At 36.3% G+C, this 25,678-nt stretch overlaps 1 protein-coding gene, 1 long non-coding RNA gene and 1 pseudogene across 15 annotated transcripts in view; 2 read left to right on the forward strand and 1 right to left on the reverse strand.

Moving 5' to 3' along the window:
* The window catches only part of LOC138318645 (serine/threonine-protein phosphatase 4 regulatory subunit 4-like), a 103,705-nt gene extending 98,352 nt beyond the window's left edge, over positions 1 to 5,353 (forward strand). For 11 of the 14 annotated variants that reach the window (XM_069261201.1, XM_069261206.1, XM_069261202.1 and 8 more), the window contains 4 exons: positions 1,185 to 1,275; positions 1,644 to 1,723; positions 2,007 to 2,061; positions 2,709 to 5,353. In XM_069261201.1, coding sequence (XP_069117302.1) covers positions 1,185 to 1,275; positions 1,644 to 1,723; positions 2,007 to 2,061; positions 2,709 to 2,739 — 257 coding nt within the window. In that variant the 3' untranslated portion in view covers positions 2,740 to 5,353. Of the gene's footprint in view, positions 1 to 1,184; positions 1,276 to 1,643; positions 1,724 to 2,006; positions 2,062 to 2,708 lie in introns of those variants that run through there. The other 3 variants (XR_011207898.1, XR_011207899.1, XR_011207900.1) reach the window with 1 other exon arrangement.
* A 338-nt stretch (positions 5,354 to 5,691) lies between these two features.
* Positions 5,692 to 6,315, reverse strand: LOC138318648 (uncharacterized). Its single transcript, XR_011207902.1, has 3 exons — positions 6,197 to 6,315; positions 5,946 to 6,155; positions 5,692 to 5,794 (listed from the first exon to the last, which is right to left on the reverse strand). It is a non-coding gene; the product is annotated as an uncharacterized lncRNA (long non-coding RNA).
* A 17,769-nt stretch (positions 6,316 to 24,084) lies between these two features.
* On the forward strand, positions 24,085 to 25,273 carry LOC138319681 (uncharacterized; annotated as a pseudogene).
* The last annotated feature ends 405 nt before the right edge of the window (positions 25,274 to 25,678 follow it).

Genomic DNA, 25,678 nt, shown 5'->3' on the forward strand with positions numbered 1-25,678 from the left:
ATATCAGCAATGCATTTTGAAGAAGGTTGAATTGTGAAAATTGATCTTACTAAGTTTTTGATTTTGAGAAGGGGGAGGTTGAAAAAAAGACCCACTAGGTCTTACAAATGCATGTAAATACCTGTTTGAAGGAGAGAGAGTTGTGGAGGAAGTGTAGAATACACAAGTGGTGTGATGCATTTTGTTTCTGTAAATGTACCTTTTGATATTTTGTTTAACCTTCACTTCACATTGTATACCATCTATCATATGACATTTGATAATGTGTTTAAGAAGTAATTTAATATTCAGCTAGAAATAATAGAGTTTCAGGTTCTTAACATACCTGAAAAAATTAAGCTTTTACTCCTTGGCAATCAATTTTATTGTAAAAATAATCTTCTTGGGTTTTTTTTAATCAAGATTAACTTGTATGATTAAAGATGGAAGGGAGATAACTCCAGCATAATTAGGTAGTTGTGGTTATGTACTACAAATAACTTTAATGACTTTTTGACTTTGTAAACATGATCATGTTATTGAAGCACTCTGTGTTATCCAAAAATAATAAGATTCCAATGTTAAATGAGATATATATTGATAAATTTTAAAATCTTTAGAAATTATTTGCTTTCATCCACAGATATTTTCCCAGCTTCCCTAGCTAGATGTGAATCCCTTTTTTATTTCAGTCTCATAGCTGCTGTAACTGCTTTTAACTGTTACTGTTTTGATTTTTTCCTTCTCCACGGAAAATCCTTCTTTACGGAAAATATTTAAATTTTGAATCAAAGCAAAAAAATTGAGGGGGATTATAACAATTATCATTGATGTAAACTAACATCCTGTCTATATAACTTGTATGTCAATGAAATATGAATAATCATAGTATTTGTAATTATCATTCATCCATTCAGAACCAGACTTGTCTTTGGGAAATATACTCAATAACAAATGTAATCTGGCATTGCCCTTTTACATTTAAATAACCTAACTTCATAGTCTTACAGATAACCTAACTTCATAGTTTTACAGTTGAGTTTTAAATGTTTACAACCTTGGGCCAAGGTTAAGGGTTTGTGAGTTACGTGACCTTTAACCTATCAATGTTAAGACTCAAATATTGGGATGATCTTGAATGTTACAAGGTTGCTAGTTTCCATGGTCATGCCTAGTAGATTTACATATGACCTTGAACCTTGCAGGTTCAGGCAGCAAGACCGGCTCCGGTACCAGCAAGGGAGCAGCGGCCCGTTCAGGAGCACTGCAGGCCCCCGGGAGTGCAGGAACTAGCAGGTTGGCTATTTGTATTTTGTGATATTTTAGAGGTATCCTATTTTCAGAACTCATTGGTGTGTTTCTTATTAGCAGATATTTAATTTCACAATTTTTCATGATTTAAGTGTGTATTTTATACTCATGAAGCTTTTCGCATTCAAAAGTTGGAATAGATTATGAAATTATTTTATTTTGCAAATCAGGGAAAGTAATTCATTATCGTACTTTTCTGTTTAAATTTGATTTTATATGGATGCTTTGAATTGAGCCTAAAAACTAAGCCTGTTTACTGTTATCTTTGTCCTTATTTGAACCTCATTGAACAGTGCTCGTGTGGTACCATATATGTATTGTGGATGACAATATTGTATTTTACTGTTTTGTAGTAGAGGATCGATGACTGGCCTAGCCTCCAGTCCCAACAACTCCGGGAGGCGGGGCTCCTTCGGTAATGTTTCCAATACTGGTAAGTAATACGTTTCTCTTGGATATTCTGTCCTACCAGACAAGACGTTGAGATTGATTTCTCTTCTATATTTTAACTTATCATTGTAGTATATATAATAAGTCAAGAAAAAAATATGTTTCCATGTGTCCATTAATATCCATAGATTCATTCTCAATGTCATGGAAGAAATTTCAGGCAAGATTAAGAGAATTGTGAATTGGATGCACAATGTATCAAGCAATGTAGATATTGGCATATACTGGTAGAAAAGATGTGTATATAATTTTGTATTTAATTTCAGAAACGTCGTCTGTAAAATCCTCAAAAGGAAGTAATGGTGCAGTTCCTAGTACTAAGTAAGTACAGTAGAACCTTCCTTACTGACACCTCCATCTAAGGCCACATGCTCAATAAGTACACTTTTTCCCATTTGGCCAATTCCAACTCATTTTAATCTGTGTATAAAAACCACTTCACTACAAAGAGTAATTTTTGATTTGTTGTTGGGTGGTCTTTATAGATAGTTTTGACTTTAAAGTAAAAGGAAAGTAGAAAGAATGATATCATATTAAGTCGGTTAATTAAAAGTAAAGAGGAAAGTAGAAAGAATGATATCATATTAAGTCGGTTAATTAAAAGTTAAAAAAAAAATGTTACTGTTATGATCAATATTTGTCATGTTTGGAGCAACTATTTTGTATTTACTGTAAACAAATGATTATTTTTCACAGTATTTTAACAAATCTATCTTTCATAAGACTGACATTTATCATGCAATGGAGATCTTTAAAGTATTTACATGTACCAGTATAATTCTATGCTTAGACATTCTCCAGTTGAAAAGCAATTCTCTTTAGAAAAATGGTGGCAAGATGTCTAAATACAATTTGTTTGTAATGTTTTATTGCCATCTCTTTCAAAATTGGTGTAGTTATGTCCAGCCTACCAAATAAATAGAGACCAAACAAATCATATAATTCAACTTTTTATATTTTTTTTGCAGGGAGAAGATCAATAGAAAGAAATCAAAATGAATTTGTGGTTAATTGATGAAGAAAATATTGGCTACAGAAACTGGCCTTTGTATATAAACAGTTGGAGCATATGAATGGGACCATTTGTGTTGCTGCATACAGTTACACACATTCTTTCTGGTCAAACCATCAGATGGACACTGGTTAGTTGATCCATCTTCACAATACTCCTGGCCGTAATGGGTCAATGACTGGTCCCTGCTGGACCTGTTCCTGTAGTTGATGGCCTATGACATTGGTCAGCTGAAGGAGTGAGGCTGGAGAAACCAGACTTGTCAGTCCAGGCTCAAAATTTCTTCTGTGCAATTTATAATTGATGACTGTCCATGAAATATTAACTTTGTCAAGTCTGAAGATGGCACAGCGAATCTGTTCTGAAAATGATACCATGAACCATAAGTGTTTTCAGTTTTGAAGATAATGTGGCTAAATCAGACTGTCTGAATGCTGAAATACTTGTAATGGTCCGTTGAATTGTTCACAGCTTCCAGAGGATGTCCTGATTATATTGTGTTATTTTGGTTGTTCTTTTTTCTGTTCTCATTAAAGGATATATGAGAGGATCTGGAAAAAACAAAGAGACTTGACTGCTGAAACCACCAGATGAAAACGGCAATCATTGTTAAAGACTGCCTCACTAAGTAGAGAAAGCTGTGAGGTTGTACTCCTACAGGTGGTTCTGGGTCTACTTCTACTAGACAAAAGCTGTGATGACCATCAGGAAATTCTCACCAAATAATGTAAAACTGACTCCATGCTGTTGAGATGATAGCAACCTATGCAGTCTTATTCTCCACTTCAACAATATGGGGTCATTCCTCACTTCAGCTGTCACATCTATGACCTCTGCTGTTATATCTATGTCCTCTGCTGTTACATCTATGTCTTCTGCTGTTACATCAATGTCCTCCATCAAAGAGGATATGACCTATTGACCCATTGTGCTGATTCATTATTGGAATAGAAAAAAAAGGATATGACCTTTTAACCTTTTGTGATGATGCATTTTGGGAAACACACAAGTGTTCTTTTCCTTTTGTAATATTAATGATGTGATGTATGATCAATAGATCATTGAGTCAGTGATGTTTCAGATTTATCAGTCTGAGAAGACATGATAATGCAATTTAAGTTTTTTGATTTATTTTTCTTTTTATTATGATTTTTTTTTCATAGAGAAATCACTGTAGATAATCATAATTTATTTTTATAGACATGGAATTGTGAGGTTTGGAAAGCCATCTTGATTGCCCTTGCTTATTCACGAATAACAAAAGATTTTTTTTATAGAAATATGATTATCCTTTCTTCCAAATCTAATTTTTGTTTTCAAATATCAAAAAAAAAAAAAGATTTTTGTATGTGATAATTTGTATCAACTTATCTAGAACTGAATGTTGATCAGTACTAAAAACTGATACATGTATAGATATTAAGGTTAATTATAATCATAACTACTCTAGATCCAATGTAACTATTACACTGTAGTAAACTATGAATGGGCAAATACAACTACCATTGGATGGAACAATTTTACAGTTACAAAACAGACCACAAACTTAATCATGACATACCGTATAGTGTAACAGGAAAATGTCGCCAATCAATGCAGAGAAAAATAACAATGCATCTGTTTCATAAGTGCTACCATGTTATTATTTGAATATATGTATGTTTACAATATTTACTGTACAAATTGTTTGTACTCCTGATATATCTTCACTTGATCAACAATTCCCATTTGTAGTTTCTGATTTAGTGAACCTATATATACACTCTGTTTTAATGACAGATTAATGAAGATGAAAATATTTTTGCATTAGATTAAAACATAATTTGCCAGTTACAATATTCACTATGACAGCAGATTAATTAATGCCTGCTAACTGCTGTGAGACATGGATTGGTACGGGTCTGTCTTACATATCACGAGTACCAGCAATATTACCTATGATATCTATATATGGCGCTGTGTATTCATTGTAACTAGTCACAGCATATACAACATCAAACTGCTATCATTATATCATTAAATTTGTTTATACTGATTTTGTTCTATCTGAACCTTTTTTTATCATTTTTTTGCACAATTTCCTCTGTTTATGCCTACCCATTTTTATACCCATGAAGTGATATACAGAAATGTATATAAATTGCCTAAATATATCTAGTTGCCTATAAAATTGGGAATATGCATACTTTGTGCCTTCAAAAGAATGTATTGAATGATGATGATTACAGCTGTGATCTTTTATATTATCCTTTCTGGACTAGTCTTTAGATATAAGTAGGATCTAACTGGTCAAAATACAATCTAAAACTAATCAGATATTCCATGGAAAATGTAGAACTCTTGTTAATGTTTTCTTAGGGATACTTTTTAAATGGTTTTTGGATTTTATTTTCTGATATGATTAGCTGAGAAACATGATTTGGGTGTTTCTAGAAAGGATTAGCTCAGAAACATGATTTGGGTGTTTCTAGAAAGGCTCTTAAAATAGCTATACATTATGATTCTTTAATTGCTACACAAGGCAGAGGATTAATTAATGCAGTTCTACACTTCCAGTTTTAATTTTGGTGCCTTAATAATCAGTATATGTTTATAAAATCACTTCATTTTTGTTTGACGATTTTAAAATGCCCTCCACCTACACTTTAGAATCAAATTGTATGCCAAAACTTTCCAACTTCTCATCATTGTATTGCATTTAAATTTTTCAAAGATCTATTATGAAGATCAGGAGTATAGTGATCTTACCTGGAGTAGTCTCCATTTTATATTGCTGAGATGAACATTTTGTAGACTTATCTGCTCCTGAATGTGAGTATTCAACTTTTCATCTTAACTATAAATGAAAAAAAAAACAGGTTGTTTTATCACAAAAAAGTGGGACGAGTCTTGCAATCAATGACTTAAGCAATCCATACCTAATAGAGTAAAGGGTAGGAAATTGTAGAAACAATCCATACCTAATAGAGTAAAGGGTAGGAAATTGTAGAAACAATCCAACCTAATAGAGTAAAGGGTGGGAAATTGTAGAAACAATCCAACCTAATAGAGGAAAGGGTAGGAAATTGTATTAAGCAAAGGGTAGGAAATTGTAGAAATCAATCCATACCTAATAGAATAAAGGGTAGGAAATTGTAGAAACAATCCATACCTAATAGAGCAAAGGGTAGGAAATTGTAGAAACAATCCATACCTAATAGAGCAAAGGGTAGGAAATTGTAGAAACAATCCATACCTAATAGAGTAAAGGGTAGGAAATTGTAGAAACAATCCATACCTAATAGAACAAAGGGTAGGAAATTGTAGAAACAATCCATACCTAATAGAGTAAAGGGTAGGAAATTGTAGAAACAATCCATACCTAATAGAGTAAAGGGTAGGAAATTGTAGAAACAATCCATACCTAATAGAGTAAAGGGTAGGAAATTGTAGAAACAATCCAACCTAATAGAGTAAAGGGTAGGAAATTGTAGAAACAATCCATACCTAATAGAGCAAAGGGTAGGAAATTGTAGAAACAATCCATACCTAATAGAACAAAGGGTGGGAAATTGTAGAAACAATCCATAACTAATAGAGTAAAGGGTAGGAAATTGTAGAAACAACCCATACCTAATAGAGTAAAGGGTAGGAAATTGTAGAATCAATCCATACCTAATAGAATAAAGGGTAGGAAATTGCAGAAACAATCCAACCTAATAGAGGAAAGGGTAGGAAATTGTAGAATCAATCCATACCTAATAGAATAAAGGGTAGGAAATTGTAGTAATGTAGAAACAATCCATACCTAATAGAGTAAAGGGTAGGAAATTGTAGAAAACAATTCATACCTAATAGAGGAAAGGGTAGGAAATTGTAGAAACAATCCATACCTAATAGAGTAAAGGGTAGGAAATTGTAGAAACAATCCATACCTAATAGAATAAAGGGTAGGAAATTGTAGAAACAATCCATACCTAATAGAGTAAAGGGTAGGAAATTGTAGAATCAATCCATACCTAATAGAATAAAGGGTAGGAAATTGTAGAAACAATCCATACCTAATAGAGCAAAGGGTAGGAAATTGTAGAAACAATCCATACCTAATAGAATAAAGGGTAGGAAATTGTAGAAACAATCCATACCTAACCTAATAGAGCAAAGGGTAGGAAATTGTAGAAACAATCCATACCTTATAGAATAAAGGGTAGGAAATTGTAGAAACAATCCATACCTAATAGAACAAAGGGTAGGAAATTGTAGAAACAATCCATACCTAATAGAACAAAAGGTAGGAAATTGTAGAAACAATCCATACCTAATAGAACAAAGGGTGGGAAATTGTAGAAATACAATTTGGGAATAGTTATTGTTTCATTCAAATTTCCCCCTTTTAAAATAATTTAGCACAGTTTTTACATTAAGGCTTTTTGATGCGGTCAGAGTTATGGTAGGTATGTTTAGTTTTTATGATGGTACATTCACAAATATAAATGATGCAACCATCATTACCTCTATATACATAAAAGTAGATAACTGTGTATTAAATGATTAAGAAATTGAAAAGAGAAATGTCTTTTTGGTTATTCATAGTTATACACTTTATCAGGTAACCCATGCAACTTATTAAATCGGAGAGAAAGAAATCATAGTAAGTTTGACCAATCTATAGAATTGTTCTAAGGCCTTATTTAAAAAAATAATATTAACAAACACATCAATAAACTTGATGCTAGCTTGGTTGCCTGGTAACAAATTTTATTTGGAAATGGAATATCTCAGTTCTACATTGTGAAATTTGCCTTATATTGATAAATAAACACAAAAATGGTAATAGTAATGAAGATTTAAATATTCATTTGCATGTATTGGTTGAAAAGGAGGTGAATTCAAGCTAAATTTTTGTTTCCTTTTTCATTTAATGAAGATTAATGATTTAACGAAGTTTGTTTTAATTATAATAATATAAATAAATGTATGGATAGAAATTTATATATATAAAAAATTATTGAACATTTTTTTATGAACATGTTTTGGACAATTGATGAATAATCAACATAAGTAATAAATTACAATTGAATGGTCCCATTATAAAATGGAGTAAAACATACAAATCAGTTGTACATATAACTTTGGTAATGGGGCCAGTTGTATCCAGGCCATTGACCGAAGCCAATTCCATTCTGTATAAGTTGTAGTTATAATTGACATTAATTGTCTGTATTTATTGCTCTCAGAAAGTACATTCCATTTCAAATGGCACTGTTGACCTGATGTATATCTGTGTGTTTTTTGTGTACAGATTAATTACAAAGGGCATGTTTTTGGGATCCCAATGTTTTTTTTGTTTCTTTTGTACAGATAAATTATAAAGGGCATGTTTTTGGGATCCCAATGTTTTCCCTAGATACATGATTAATATAGTAGATAGAATATAATGCCAAACAACACTAGATCATCATCCACATTTCCTTCATAAGGGGATGTAAAAGACTATTCTTACCTGGGTTGACAGTGAGAGCACTATTCTGCAATATATCATGAATTCATGGTGTGATGAAAACGCGGGCTGTGGACCCTGCCTCGCATGTATGGTAGAGGTCAGAGGTGAAAGGTCGAGTTGAGGTGAAATATTGTGATTGAGTGAAAGGTTGTGAGGAAGTTTGCGATATGCATTGTATGGGTTGAGGTGAAATTGTTTCATCAAGTTCCATTAGAAATATCAGTGAGTTTGATCTGAATGTAAATCTTAAGAAATCTCTAGCCTTTGTGAAAAAGAAAAAAATATTCTGTGTAGGTTCACAAACCATGATTAAAAGAAAGCTAAACATTTGCTGTTTCTTTGTTGTTATTTATCCACTTAAGCTTGACCATGACTGTAATCACAGGAGTGTGTACATGATTTAGCTTGACCATTACTGTAATCACAGGAGTGTGTACATGATTATAAATGTTGAAGTAAGATAAACCTTTGGAATTTCTGTCAATATATAGAAAACTGAGACCTGAAAGCTTCATGTTACACAAGGAGAATATGTCTGCTGGCAGAAATTGCCTGATGGTATCTGATCTAAATTAAACAAGCTTTATATAGCCACTACAAAATGATGAAATTGTAAAGAAAAGTGTGGTGCCTGATGTAGGAACAGGCTTGATCCCTTTGGTACTCCAGAAACAACATCTACATATGGCCAATGCTTCTCAACAAACGAACATCACATAAAGTCTTTGAACAGTCATAACCAGATGTCAAATGTGTATAAATATGTTGGCATGTAAAATACTTCTGAGATGTCCACTGTAATAAATCCAGTTTGCCCATTGCGGACATGCTTTAAATTTAAAGCTCGCTAACTTTTGAGAAGTGTTTACTTTTCCCCACCACAGAGTTGGATGCGTCAGAATCCATATTTTTTTTTGAGCATAACGTAGTCTTGAGTCATACGTGAACTGCCTTTAGGCCTACATTTACAAAGAAATGTAGGTTTCTTCATTCTTTGTTGCATATAGTGTAGATAATGATTACACGTGTTTTATAACCGTTTATCTGTATTTGCAAACTACGATGCTTAAATCACCAATGCATCCTTGCTTATAAGTACAATGCCGATATGGGTTCAATGTTATTGGTCAATGTTACATCATTCTGATATATCGAGTTATTTCCTTTCGTTTCACTCCGTCAGTTAACGAAGTCTATCAGAAGGCGTATAGTACCCAATATTCCACACCACACAAGCGCCTTGTGGTAGGAAATAGTCTGCATTATATAATTGTATAGCTTTGCCTCCTCTTCGGGAGCATGTTTACCATGATGATTTATACATGTACTAATCTCGCAATAAACATTTGCCAACATTAAAATCGCAACATAACAGCATTTCATGGCGGGGCATAGCGTATATTTCATACAGCCGTCTCCTCTTCTGGAGCATGTATACCAATCTCGCAATTAACATACGCCAACATTCAAATCATAATATTCATAATTTATTTAATTAACTAACGTCCTCTTAACAGCCAGGGTCATGTAAGGACGGCCTTCCATGTATGCGGTATGATGCGCGTATAAAGTGCGATGTTTGTTTTGGAGACTATATTGATTATATTCTTGTTGTATCTTTTTGTTTAGTAGAACTTAGTGCTATGTCACTGAAGCATGCTGCCGAAGACACCAAGCAACACGTCCCACCCGGTCACATTGTACTGACAACGGGCGAACCAGTCGTCCAACTCCCTGTAGCTTAGCGCTAAGCAGGAGCAGAAACTACCACTTTTATAGACTTTGGTGTGTCTCAGCCAGAGGACAGAACCCAGAACCTTCCTCACAGGTGTGAACACTCAACAGCTGTATCAAGGGAGACGTTAGGAAGAAGAGAAAAGATAAGATCCTAAATTTAGTTGCCTTTAACGATCATACAATAGGGGCAGCAGGAAGACCGACTTCGCTAGCCAAGGCTATTCGGTCCTAATACCCTTGGCTAGCGAAGTTGCAGGAAGACCAGCAGCTCTTTTGTAGATACACGTATTTGTTACCACAAACATCCCAGGAAATTATGCCTTTAGGAGTTATCCCCCCTCGTACAATATTACAACACAAAATATAGGCTTCACTTCAACACCGCCCAGCCCAAACCTCAATTTACTAAAAACCTCGACTCAGCATGTCTCAACATTATTTAAAAACAATCTTATGGGTCTGCAGTTTGCACCTTGTCAATGCTTAACTGTAAAAGTGGAATTATTCGCAGTGTACAAATCTTTCGCTTATTATCCTGTCGCCATGATATCCCCGCGAAAATATCAACATGCGAGTATATAACTGTTGGACCTTTAGATGTTCAGCGCGAAAATTATCACAACGCAGATAGTCTGAATTAGCGAAAACAGTCACTTGTCATGAGTGTCATGTTTTTAGAAACATTCATTATTTTCAATTGTTAAGAAATATGAACATGAAACACCGCCTTTGTAAATACCACCGATTAGGAATTCTTACCATTTAGTCATTACGATTATACGTGTTATCTGATTCTGAATAAGAAATACAAACACCCTTCAGTGGCGTAGCGCCCGTGCATGCTTGCATGCTTGAACATGCGAAAAAATAAACTGACTAACATTTTTGTACTGTCAACAAAAAACTACAACATTTGTATACACGTAATGCTGCAGAGTATCAATGACGTATAAATGCATGTGATATGGCCGACTGTATGCCTTACATTTTGTGCATATTCGAAAGACTTTAATTTGTGAACCATTCCGAAAATTAATTAGAATAGTCTATATATTTCAGGTTACCAAGTCGTGAAATGTAGTTATTAGACTTCACCAAGATCCCTCAAGCAAAAGTGGATTTTGAATCGGCAAACACATACGATTACTAAAATAAACAAAACCGCGTGAAAAGTAGAAATATTATAAAACATTATTATGTTGAAATGATAGCAAAACATCTAAAAGGCACTTTCAATATGTTGTTGGCCTAAGAAACGAAAAAAGTGATTTTTTTTTTCAATTTTAGTTCACTTCCCGTCCCGTTAAAACGCGTGTTAATCCATGATTTCCCATGTATTACTCACGAAAGAGTTGACTTAGTTTTTTGTAGAATACGAACAGGTTGTGGATTTAGATTTTTTTTTTTATAAATAGACATCTAAATAGACCAGAATAGGTAGTAAACTTGTCATAATTTTTTAACAATGCCTTATTTTTTTTTTGAGGCGTTCGAGGACCGGTCTTTTCTTACGCAACTTTCGCCATTTTGATAGTGTTCTTTGACTCGCTGTCGTAAACAAAGCAACACGTAAACTTAATTTTAATTTTATTGAAAATATTCGTCAGTTTGTCCTCAGCTAAAATAACACAAAATTCAACCATTGCTTACTATTTTAATTTTTACATCCAAACTCTGTGTTTTTCGTTCGAGCACTGGTGAGGGGAGTCTAGCATAATTACGATTACCGATATACATGTATGTATATGAAATCGCCAATTTCTAATTTTGTGTTTTATTTTTCCATGGTTATCATCTAACTATCGTGAACTCCATTTAACCATTCGTATATACGTTAATAGTTACTATAAAGGTAAAATAGTTACTACATTGTAACAATTTCCCGTCAGCTTCTGGGGGGCATCGCTCCCCCTACCCCCTACCGGGGCTTTGCCCCTGGACCCTGAGCTGGGGGCTGTGCCCCCTGCATCCCCAAGCATGCAGGTCTTTTCAAACCTAGCTACGCCGTTGCCCTTGAAAATAACGCGGTGTGACATTGTTTTTGTAAATTAAGTATATACATGTAATTACAATGTGTGTTAGAATACCCACACACCAGGTCTGTGGGAATTTCAACAACGATTGCAGAAAGAAAATCTGAACTTACTGACTACTGGAAATTGAGGCGAGATGTCACATACAAGTAGACCTAGGAGTAGTAAACCCACCACATCACGTATAGACATTCCGATACACAGCATTAGGTTTTAATAATTCAAAGAGATAGGAGGATATTTCCGATCTGATTGCGATATTGAGTCATTATTGTGAGAGAGGGAAGTTGTGTAAGCGAACCATCGATGAATCATAACTGTTTAAATGAACGACGGTGTTTCGTTTTTCATTACCGGCATCACATTCCTTGGTGGGGAAAAAAACTAAAATATAGATCTACCATTTTCTTCTAGTCGATCATGTCGGCATATGTTGTTTTTTGTTGTTGTTTTTTTGTTTTTTTTTATATATATATATTTTACGCCCTGTTAAAGAAATATCAGATTTGGCAGGCGGAGGAATGTCGGAGTTCCAAGAGTCCAAACACCGACCAGATCCACATGGGTATCGAACTCGCGACCCAGGATATGGCCTTCACTCTGCTACAACGGCCTCTTTCAGTCAATTCATCCATTGCGAGATGTAACTGCCATCCACTGTTTTACTGTCTGTAACTTCTGCATGTCCATGGTGGTATACCTACCACTAGTCGTTATGATTTGTATTTTCTGTCTTATTACATCTTTGTCTTTCTATCCCTTCTACGTTACGTGAGGATATTTAGTGCTGTCCATGTATGTCTGTTCCGCCTTGTCATTTCTCATTTTCATGCAACATTGGTTCTTCGGCAAGCCATGCAACTCCACTTTTCAAAAGAAAAAAAGAAAATAGTAATAATAATATGTATATATATATACGTTCGTATTCTACAGATGGTATATGTTTGATTGTGATACAGCGTCCCATAAAGGACAAACCATATACAAGTATAGAATATCTTTGGTCGAAAGTCATACAAAGGTGAAGCATGTTTTCGCAATTCTGAGTTCAAAGGTCACGATGCAAAAATGTGGATAGGGGGGCTAAGCCATTTATTTTCAGACATGCATTAAAATATAAGTGGTGGCAATTATTGGTAATTTAGAATATCGAATACGAACAATTTCATGTAAGAAGTTTGTCGAATGAATGTACAAATATAAAATATATTAGATATTTTCATTTTCCTGTTAGGAAAAGGATCCTCTATATTAACGCCATTTATGTCTCAGCCTTGTGGAATGGCATGCTCGTCCTGAACCACTGATATCATACTCCTTTGGACTTCACAATACACACATTTCTGTAGATTCAACAATATGTTAATAAATACAGCAAAACGCCAAGGATGAGTAATTTTATCTTAATTAATAATTTATACGGAAGTACAGCACGTGAAGGATAATTGACAGGTCACGTGACGTTGTGAATAAAAGCCGAGTGTAAAGGATGCCATTTATTTTAGCTAACTGACGGACGTGGATGACACCATGTTCCGCTGATATATATACATGGCTTAGCAGTATACTATTAAATATGACGGATACTATTCAGGGCTTCAGAGACTAAAGAATTAGTTACGGTTACTGCATTTTAACCATCCTAGCCATAGTGACAAATCTCTTATGGACATGTATGGGGGCATTCTGTAATTTTATTGGCTGGCAAGATATGAATGTTTTAATATTGGTTCTTCGGTAAGCCAATCGGATTGCAAGAAGCTTTTTTTTAGTTTATTTATAAAAATAATACCGTAATTCTGACAAGTTGAATTGCATACAATTTGTCATTTAAGTTGCATAGATTTCAACAAAGTAGGTTTTATTTCTAATTCAGTGTTTTCACTCCGAGCACTCAGGAATTATACAAATAAGTTGCTCATAAGAAGGAGGAATTGTTTGTTTGATTAATTAACGTCCTAGTAAAAGCTATGGTCATGTAAGGACGGCCTCCTATGTAAGCTACATGTATTGTGTGTATGTTGCGTGTTTTGGGAGACTGCGGTATATTCATGTAGTGTCTTCTTGTATAGTGGAACTCTTGCCCTTTTTGTAGTGCTATATCACTGAAGCATGCCGCCGAAGACACCAAGCAACACACCCCACCCGGTCACATTATACTGACAACGGGCAAACCAGTCGTCCCACTTCCTGTATGCTGAGCGCTAAGCAGGAGCAGAAACTACCACATTTATAGACTTTGGTGTGTTTCGGCCAGGGGACAGAACCCAGAGCCTTCCTCACAGGGGCGAACGCTCAACTCAAGGCCAAAAGTGAGGCGGTGCCAAGGGAGGCATTAGGAAAGATAAAGTCAATAAGGAAGAAGAGAAAAGATAAGATCCTAAATTTAGACGCCTTTTACGATCATGCAATAGGGGCAGCAGGTACATTTCTAAAGCCCTACCTGCAGGGCCGAGGAAGGAGGAACCTACTGACAACAGCACATGAAGTGGCCTTAAATAAGCACAGCTGTAATACTACTACACATTAAACATTAAACCCTACCGAACATACCTACAGTTCCAATGATGTGTAGAACAAATATGGTAAATGAAAGGACGGTTTCGTGGACATTTATCTCATATAACACTGGAAAGCAATTTCAATTTTTACATTAATCTGTCTACAAGTACAGTGCTGCAGAGTCCCTTCTAGCCTATTGACTCATTGCGCATGCTCCTAATGTATTCCAGAAGAAATCTCGCGATGAATGAAAACCCATTGGGAACAGGCAATGGATAATTAAACTCAAGATTGATTTTTATCTTTTTATTCAAAATACCGACACATGCACGAGACTGTGATTGCATTAGGTAAGTGTTAGGAAAGTAATTTGGGAAAAGGAATCAAGTCATTGAAACAGAAGATATTGTCTTCCCAAAGTATTTGATGATTTATCGCCAAATCTATGGATCCTGTTGAATCACATGAATGATTATATTAACTAATATTTTTGGTGAACTGAAATTTCTATAGAAATACGCGTCATTGTAACATGTATATATTTTAGTGGAACAGTTTTGTATCCCGAAGTATTACCAAAAAGGTTTATTTTCGTTGATTATATCATAGTTTACTGTGAAATATAGATACGGTCTGTTGGAAGAGAACAACTTTTGACGACCATGTTCTGATGAAATTCTTCACTATTAGAAGTGTAACTAACGCGCAGATCCCTGTGCTTCTGGCTGTTTCATATGTGCACAAGACTCCCAAAACGGAAAAAGGGGATTCAAACATCACAATGAAAAGTACCGTATACACTATGGTAAAGGTGATTTTTGAAGCATTTATGTGTTTTAAGAAGTATATATCGTGACCTAATTTTTCCTAATTTGCCGATCATTGTTTCCGCAGTCTCGTTGTCTACACATATGAGCGTCTTACCAAAAGCTGTATAAATGTTATTTGAAGAGGGTGCAATTTATATAATTGTAGCTTTACATACTATCCTTCTAATTGTTTAATGACTATAAACCCAGATGCATTATGGTAAGGTTTTGGGTGACTAATTTTCCCTGTCCGATAATTTCATATTTACATTTTGTTGTATAATCTCTGATTAAGATAATAAAACCAAATTTGTTTTTTTTCTATAGAGGGATACAGATAACGACATATACAGTGTTTAGGTCGTTTTTGTACCTCGAGTGTGCCATTTGTATTCACCGGTACATATACAGTGTTTAGGTCGTTTTTGTACCTCGAGTGTGCCATTAGTATTCACCGGTACATATACAGTGTTTAGGTCGTTTTTGTACCTCGAGTGTGCCATTAGTATTCACCGGTACATATACAGTGTTTAGGTCGTTTTTGTACCTCGAGTGTGCCATTTGTATTCACCGGTACATATACAGTGTTTAGGTCGTTTTTGTACCTCGAGTGTGTACAGTGTGCATTGTATTCACCGGTACATATACAGTGTTTAGGTCGTTTTTGTACCTCGAGTGTGCCATTTGTATTCACCGGTACATATACAGTGTTTAGGTCGTTTTTGTACCTCGAGTGTGCCATTTGTATTCACGGGTACATATACAGTGTTTAGGTCGTTTTTTGTACCTCGAGTGTGCCATTTGTATTCACCGGTACATATACAGTGTTTAGGTCGTTTTTTGTACCTCGAGTGTGCCATTTGTATTCACCGGTACATATACAGTGTTTAGGTCGTTTTTGTACCTCGAGTGTGCCATTTGTATTCACCGGTACATATACAGTGTTTAGGTCGTTTTTGTACCTCGAGTGTGCCATTTGTATTCACCGGTACATATACAGTGTTTAGGTCGTTTTTGTACCTCGAGTGTGCCATTTGTATTCACCGGTACATATACAGTGTTTAGGTCGTTTTTGTACCTCGAGTGTGCCATTTGTATTCACCGGTACATATACAGTGTTTAGGTCGTTTTTGTACCTCGAGTGTGCCATTTGTATTCACCGGTACATATACAGTGTTTAGGTCGTTTTTGTACCTCGAGTGTGCCATTTGTATTCACCGGTACATATACAGTGTTTAGGTCGTTTTTGTACCTCGAGTGTGCCATTTGTATTCACCGGTACATATACAGTGTTTAGGTCGTTTTTGTACCTCGAGTGTGCCATTTGTATTCACCGGTACATATACAGTGTTTAGGTCGTTTTTGTACCTCGAGTGTGCCATTTGTATTCACCGGTACATATACAGTGTTTAGGTCGTTTTTGTACCTCGAGTGTGCCATTTGTATTCACCGGTACATATACAGTGTTTAGGTCGTTTTTTGTACCTCGAGTGTGCCATTTGTATTCACCGGTACATATACAGTGTTTAGGTCGTTTTTGTACCTCGAGTGTGCCATTTGTATTCACCGGTACATATACAGTGTTTAGGTCGTTTTTGTACCTCGAGTGTGCCATTTGTATTCACCGGTACATATACAGTGTTTAGGTCGTTTTTGTACCTCGAGTGTGCCATTTGTATTCACCGGTACATATACAGTGTTTAGGTCGTTTTTTGTACCTCGAGTGTGCCATTTGTATTCACCGGTACATATACAGTGTTTAGGTCGTTTTTGTACCTCGAGTGTGCCATTTGTATTCACCGGTACATATACAGTGTTTAGGTCGTTTTTGTACCTCGAGTGTGCCATTTGTATTCACCGGTACATATACAGTGTTTAGGTCGTTTTTGTACCTCGAGTGTGCCATTTGTATTCACCGGTACATATACAGTGTTTAGGTCGTTTTTGTACCTCGAGTGTGCCATTTGTATTCACCGGTACATATACAGTGTTTAGGTCGTTTTTTGTACCTCGAGTGTGCCATTTGTATTCACCGGTACATATAGTGTTTAGGTCGTTTTTGTACCTCGAGTGTGCCATTTGTATTCACCGGTACATATACAGTGTTTAGGTCGTTTTTGTACCTCGAGTGTGCCATTTGTATTCACCGGTACATATAGTGTTTAGGTCGTTTTTGTACCTCGAGTGTGCCATTTGTATTCACCGGTACATATACAGTGTTTAGGTCGTTTTTGTACCTCGAGTGTGCCATTTGTATTCACCGGTACATATAGTGTTTAGGTCGTTTTTGTACCTCGAGTGTGCCATTTGTATTCACCGGTACATATACAGTGTTTAGGTCGTTTTTGTACCTCGAGTGTGCCATTTGTATTCACCGGTACATATACAGTGTTTAGGTCGTTTTTGTACCTCGAGTGTGCCATTTGTATTCACCGGTACATATACAGTGTTTAGGTCGTTTTTGTACCTCGAGTGTGCCATTTGTATTCACCGGTACATATACAGTGTTTAGGTCGTTTTTGTACCTCGAGTGTGCCATTTGTATTCACCGGTACATATACAGTGTTTAGGTCGTTTTTGTACCTCGAGTGTGCCATTTGTATTCACCGGTACATATACAGTGTTTAGGTCGTTTTTGTACCTCGAGTGTGCCATTTGTATTCACCGGTACATATACAGTGTTTAGGTCGTTTTTGTACCTCGAGTGTGCTATTTGTATTCACCGGTACATATACAGTGTTTAGGTCGTTTTTGTACTTCGAGTGTGCCATTTGTATTCACCGGTACATATACAGTGTTTAGGTCGTTTTTGTACCTCGAGTGTGCCATTTGTATTCACCGGTTGCACTTTGACGCACATGTACAAGCTTAATAAATACACGTATACATATGCTATTTTGAGGATAACATTATTTAATTGATAATTTTTGAAAATCGAATTTCACAACAAAATATTTGACGTTTATATATGGTTGTTTTTGACACGGTGAATTTGTCCACCCTAAATTACATGCATACGTACAAGATATTCCACAATAAAATATGGTTTTTTTTCTGCACAGAGATTACTTTAAAAGTCTAATTTGGGGAAAGGATGTGGTTAGGAACTCGTCTTCAAATTACAAATAATTAGTTCAGTTAAACCAACATGTATTATAGAAAAAAATCAGTATTGTCTCTATTCTAATACAAACTAGTACTATCAACAAAGATATCTGATTAAAAAAATGCTATCCATTGCAAAAATGCTTCTATATTTTGCACCTCGTCGACAAACCAAAAAATGCAATTCTCTGAAGAAATCCCATGATTTCAGTCTTGTATCCGAAAAATGTCCAAATGAATATGAAAAACAGGTTTCATTACAAAGCGAAATTTTAACAGCTGTATTTTAAAACAAAGATAAATATCAGAATTATCCCGTTTGAGAGATACTGTTTGTTTGTTTATTTGTTTAAATTAACGCCCTATTAACAGCAAAATTCATTCCAGTACGGCCTCCCATGTAGCGGTGTGTTGCGTGTGGTGCGTGTTGTGGGAGACTGTGGTATATTCCTGTTGTGTCTTCTTGCAAAAGTGGAACTGTTGCCCTTTTTTACAGTACTATCCCACTGAAGCATGCCAACGAAGACACCTAACAAGAACACCCTACCCAGTCACATTATATTGAAAAAGGACAAACCAGCCGCCACACCGCTGAGCGCTAAGCAGGAGCAAGAACTACCACTTTTATAGGCATTGATGTGTCTCAACCAATGCTACAGAACTCTAGTTTAACACCGAGGCTAGCTTAAAGTGAGCCAGTGTAAAGGGAGGCATTAGGAAGAATAAAGGAAAATCCTGAATTCAGTCGTCGCCTTTTACGATCATGCAATATAGGGCAGTAGGTGCAATTCTAACGTCCTACCCGATTTTGTATAAAAGTACAACGTAATATCCCATTAATGAACCCTCGATTGCTCTTATATGGTGGTCCTGTTATAAGGGTTGACTTGCCCTTTTTGGTCATCCTATGGGATGAGTTGTCCATGTAGCATGATCGTTAATATACGATCTTCCAATAAGAAATATTGCGAATATTGCATCGTGAAAGGCGACTAAATTGGAATATCTTAATTGCAAATGTTGCCACTGTACAAGGTCGCGCTGTTGTCAAGATTGCTGTCCTTATTGCAAGGTCATAAAAGGCGACTAAATTTAGGATTATTAACTTTTCTCTTCTTCCTAACTTACTTTCTTGTAAGGAAGGCTCTGGGTTGGTCTATGTGGTAGTTTTTGCTCCTGCTTAGCGCTCAGCATAAAGGGAGCGGGACGACTGGTTCGCCGGTTGTCAGTATATGTATACTGTGACCCGGGTCGGATGTGTTTGTTTGGTGGCTTTGGCGGCATACTTCAGTGAGATAGCACTATAAAAAGGGCAGGAGTTCAACCAAAATGTGCTAGGAGGCATAACACGAACACACCACAGCCTTCCAAAACATACAGACATTCACACACCTTAGGACACACACGGGAGACCTTGAATGACTGTTATAGGCCGGGATCTAGGGGGGTCTACGTGCACCCCCCCACAACTTAACGAACCAATGTTTTTCTGAAGCCTTATGACCCACTGATAACGAAATCGAGAGGTAACATTGTATAAACTGGGATGAACTTCCGGTAATGACGTCATCAAGATCTCGCCATCTCGAATTTCACTAAAGATTGAAAAATAGTCATAACATTGACATTTTTCAACCGAAGAAGACAATGAGGCATCAAAATGACCACAATAGAACAACAAATACATATCCGGGCCATATAATCCAATATATGTAGTTATTTCTACGCAGGAAATGAAAAAATCGGATTTTAAGCTCAAAAATGGTAATTTTACAGCAAATTTTTCATATTTGGCTTGACGCAGCAAAAAATGTTTGCCAACAGCAAACTATTATTTCTAATCAATTATTTGACCTCTTATCAATCAGTAAAAACAACACCAACAAAAAAATAATGTTAACATTGTATAAGCTCCGGTTATGACGTCATCAAGATGGCCGCCATCTCGAATTTCACTAACAATTGAAAAATAGTCATAACATTAACATTTTTCAACCGAAGTAGACAAATGAGGTATCAAAATGATCATAATAGAACATCAAATTCATATCGGGACCACATAATTCAATAGCTGTAGTGATTTCTAGGTAGGAAATGAAAAAATCGGATTTTAGCTCAAAAATGATAATTTTTAGCAAATTTTTCATATTTGGCTTGACGCAGCAAAAATGTTTACCAACAGCAAACTATCATTCGTAAACAGTTATTTGACCTCTAATCACTCAGTAAAACAATAAAATATATAGAGATGCAAAAAAGAATTATTGTTAAAACATCATTAAGTTTACAAAACATCACCGGGTGCGTATACTGGGTATATGCTATTTTTCTAACTCCAAACCGCTGACACTACAGTTTCCTGGTGTATTACAAGTTCCTTAAATAAGTTTGACTATTAGCGATTTATAAGTAGGAAACATGAATGTAAAGTTGACAAAATATCTAGCCTCGGGTAGGACAAGTCACAGTTTCGTTTATTTCCTATGCATATTATTAGCAAAATGTCAGATAGTTACCACAATGTCACATATTTCTTTCACTGGTTCTCAATTATAACCATTATCATTGTGCGTGCTTTCCCACCTCACTGCACTATCCTCTGACGTGACTCAGCATGTCTGGTAGCTGGTACATGCAGTCCAAATCAGAGTAATCGAGATATCAGTATATCAGAGTAATCGAGATATCAGTATCCAATTCGTTGAAAGCCAGAGCGTCGTCTTCGATGTCGATGAGATGATGTGACACTACATTACCAGTGGTGTTCTAGCCTGTCATCTTTCATGGTCCATCCATGGCCAGAGTTTATATCAGGAACAACAGGTTCAGGGATGTGGGATCTCCTTCAGATTCTAACATATCGTATATGCTGTTTCAGACTTCTCAGGAAATTACACCAGATCCAGATTCTTCGAATGGTGGATTTATTCAAGCACCATTCATCAACCTTGTGGACACTCGTGCGACTATAAATGGCACAGGTGATATCCTCGAGGTCTTTAATGAGGTCATAAATGTTAATTGTTTTTCATTGGTCAGACTTTCCCATGTCCCTTGAAGGTACTGGTTGTGTCGCATCTGGTGTATGCGTGGATACAACATTGAAGACTCTCCAGAAAAAGTTTTCTACAGTGCTCTCCAGACTTGGCAAAGAAAGGAACTTCACTGTAGACCTCATTTATGACCTCAAATAATTCACCTGTGTCATCTATGGTCACTGAGGGTTCACAAGAATGAGGAATTGTGCTTCATACGAATTAAGGAGATGCAACTCAACCCTTCGCAGAATGTGGCTCTGGTGTCTTTTCCATCCTACCGGAGAGGTCTGGAACATCATATACGATATGTGAATCACTAGGTTGAAAACAGGATGAACTCCCATATCCGTGAAATCGATGTTCTTGATGTTACCTCTGGCCATGGACGGTTGACAAGTTAGAACCACGATGGTAAACCGGTAATGTAATGTAACATCAGCTCATCGACACTCTGGCGAGAAAGCACACACAAAGATAATGCTTATCATTAAGAACTATTGAAAGAAATATGTGATACTGCAGTAACCATCTGACATTTCCTTACGTTACACACAGAAAAATAAAGTTAACAGTGAATGCGCTATTTCTAAAAGAAACAAATTTCGGAAAGTGTCATGGCATTAACTGAAACAAATGCTTTCTTCAGTTTTAATTTGATACCCTATTAGTTGGCGTTGTGCAGTAAAAATTCATTTTGAGACGCTACTAGTCTACAAACTTTCGAACATGAAAATGGATTTTGTTAGGAAATTGTCAAGTCCCACTTAGATATTAAGCCAACTTAAAATTCAAATGTGTTAAGATATCGATCGTCAATTGCCAATGTTATCTTCAGGAAGTTCTAAGACATCCGGAAACTGTAGTGTCAGCGGTTTGGAAAAAACAGCATTCATATACCCTGTATACGCACCCGGTGATGTTTTGTAAACCAAATGATGGTATAACAATAATTTTCTTTTGCATTTCTATATATTTTAGTTGTTGGTGTTTTTACTAATTGATAAGAGGTCAAATAACTGATTACGAATGATAGTTTCTTGTTGGGAAACAATTATAGCTGCGTAAAGCCAAATATGAAAAATTTGCTAAAAAATTACCATTTTTGAGCTTAAAATCTTCGGTTGAAAAATGTCAATGTTATGACTATTTTTCAATCTTTAGTGAAATTCGAGATGGCGGCCATCTTGATGACGTCATAACCGGAAGTTCATCCCAGGTTATACAATGTTACCTCTCAATTTCGTTATCAGTGGGTCATAAGGCTTCAGAAAAACATTGGTTCGTTAAGTTGTGGGGGGGGGGGCCCCGCACGTAGACCCCCCCTAGATCCCGGCCTATTAATAGGACATTGAACATAATTAATCAAACCAATAACCTTTGCAGGAAGTGCCTCTATTTCATGATCGTATAAATCTACTTTTAGGATATTATCCCTTTTTCTTCATTACGCCTTTCTTGACTGTGGTACAGTTTGTTTGATTTATTAACGTCCTATTAACAGCTATGGTCATGTAAGGACGGCCTCCCATGTATGCGGTGTGTTGCGTGTATGTTGTGCGAGGTGAGTGTACTGGGAGACTGCGGTATGTTCGTGTTGTGTCTTCTTGTATAGTGGAACTATTGTCCTTTTTATAGTGCTATATCACTGAAGCATGCCGCCGAAGACACCAAGCAACACACCCCACCCGGTCACATTATACTGATAATGGGCGAACCAGTCGTCCCACTCCGTGTATGCTGAACGCTTAGCAGGAGCAGAAACTACCACTTTTATAGACTTTGGTGTGTCTCGGCAAGGGGACAGAATCCAGAGCCTTCCTCACAGGGGCGAACGCTCAACTCAAGGCCAAAAGTGAGGCGGTGCCAAGGGAGGCATTAGGAAAGATAAAGTCAGTTAGGAAGAAGAGAAAAGATAAGATCCTAAATTTAGTCGCCTTTTACGATCATGCAATAGGGGCAGCAGGTACAATTCTAACGCCCTACCTGCAGGGTTAGTACACTATGACATATACTAGTGGTACAGTATACATTTTACACTGTATAACTTACTGATACAGTGCACCATGTACACTGTACAAATGATCTTTTGTCAATGCTTTTGTTACCATCCTTCAAGTATTAGTAATATAACCCTGCGATAACAATATGGAATCACTATAGTTAGCTCCTGAAACTTATAATTTAATTATTAACGATTAAAAACGTTTTCATTTTAGATATCTTCTCAGCAAATTTTAACTTTATAAATACAATTACAATGTATAACTATAATTTTTGGGTTTGTTTGCGTTTATTATATTTACGTCGTACGAACAGCCAGAGTAATTGAAGGATGGTTTCCCGTGTTTGTGTTGTTTTGCGTGTGTAAAGTGCGACATGGTACGTGTTTTTGGAATACTGTGATATATTCTTCTTGTGTCTTCTTGTATATAGGGACTTTTGATGGTTTTATAGTGATATATAAAAACATGCAGTCGAAGGCACCAAGCAACATCCGGTCACAATATACAAGGGGTAAACCAGTCGTCCCACTCCTTTTATGCTGAGCGCTAAGTAGGGTTTGACTATGGTGTGTATGGACCATTAGACGGAACCCAGATCCTTCCTTACAGAGGTGAGCCCTCAAATGAAGGCCGAAGGTGACGTGGTGTCGAGGGAGGCGTCAGGAAGGAAGAATGAACAGATCCTAAATTTAGTCTCCTTTTACGATTATGCAATATGTGTCAGCAGGTACAATTGCAAACGCCCTACCTGCAAGGCCATTTGTTTGTTTGTTTGATTAATTAACGTCCTATTAACAACGAGGGTCATGTAAGGACGGCCTCCCATGTATGCGGTGTGTAGTGCGAGGTGCGTGTGTTGGGAGACTACGGTATGTTCAGGTTGTGTCTTCTTGTATAGTGGAACTCTTGCCCTTTTTATAGTGCTTTATCACTGAAGCATGCCGCCGAAGACACCAAGCAACACACCCCACCCGGTCACATTTTACTGTCGTCCTACTCGCTGTATGTTGTGTGCTAAGCAGGAGCAGAAACTACCACTTGCAGGGCCAGAGTGCCAGTTGTAATTGTAGGAACACATAAGGAGAAGAAAATTAGTTAGGAAGAACAGAAAAAACAAGATCCTAGATTTAGTCGCTATTTACGACCATGCACAATTCTAACGCCCTACCTGCAGAACAAAAACGTCCTACTTGCTTTTCAATAATGTGATATTGACTTAAGACTTTTGGTGTTAGAGGCATAGCCAACAACAGAAAATATCTGGACAAATGCTTCATCATCAAAATTCTGAAGATGACTTGTGGAAAGTGTCGCATGTAATTTGATAACAAGAAAATATCGCAACATATTGTTGCCAATTATTCTGTTCTAGATATCCCCAAGGAGGTAAATGTCCAAGGCAAAATAAATTCCTATAATCTTTCATTAACATTGCCGTCTGTAGCTAGATTATCAAACATCACCTGTTGTGTATGTCGAAAAGGAATGAAAAACATCTATTGTAGTGTCAACATTTACAAAATTAAAAACTTTTATTTGTTGGCATTTGGAGAGAAGCAAGTAAATTGCTGATGCCATATTGCTTTAGTCATGGAATTAAACAAGACAGAGCTAACAAATTTAGTGACCAGTTAGTGACGAGATGCTGCTATCGAGAATAAAGAAAGACACGTGGATTTTGATGCCGATTATCTAGAATACCTCAACCTAATGGGAGTAAGTAAGAAGGCTTTTGATGACAAATATATACATGTTAAGAACGCCATACAGTTGTCAGACATATATGAATTTTCATCACCAAAAATGATTTAATGGCAGACTTTCTTCCAATGAATATTGACTTCAGTCATGTAACAAGGGAGGCAATTATTGAAAATCACAAAAGACCTTTAGCATAAATATTGTTTGGAAGACCTTTTCTACCAGCTCGTACTTGTCATAGAAGTTTTAGTTTCAACATAAGTCCTACAACATGCACAGAGACCTTTGTTTCCATTACTGGCTATATTGTTTGGTTAGGTTTGTTATATGATCGTCCTATTAACAGCCAGGGTCACTTAAAGGACGGACTCCCGTGTATGTGGTGGTGGTGTGCGTGTGAAGTACAAGGTGCGTCTATTGGGAGATTGTGGTATATTCGTGTTGTGTCTTCTTGTATAGTGGAACTATCACCCTTTTATAGTGCTATATTACTGAAGCATGCCACTGAAAACACTA

This window comes from Argopecten irradians, chromosome 3 (assembly GCF_041381155.1).
Source record: "Argopecten irradians isolate NY chromosome 3, Ai_NY, whole genome shotgun sequence".
NCBI lineage: Eukaryota > Metazoa > Mollusca > Bivalvia > Pectinida > Pectinidae > Argopecten > Argopecten irradians.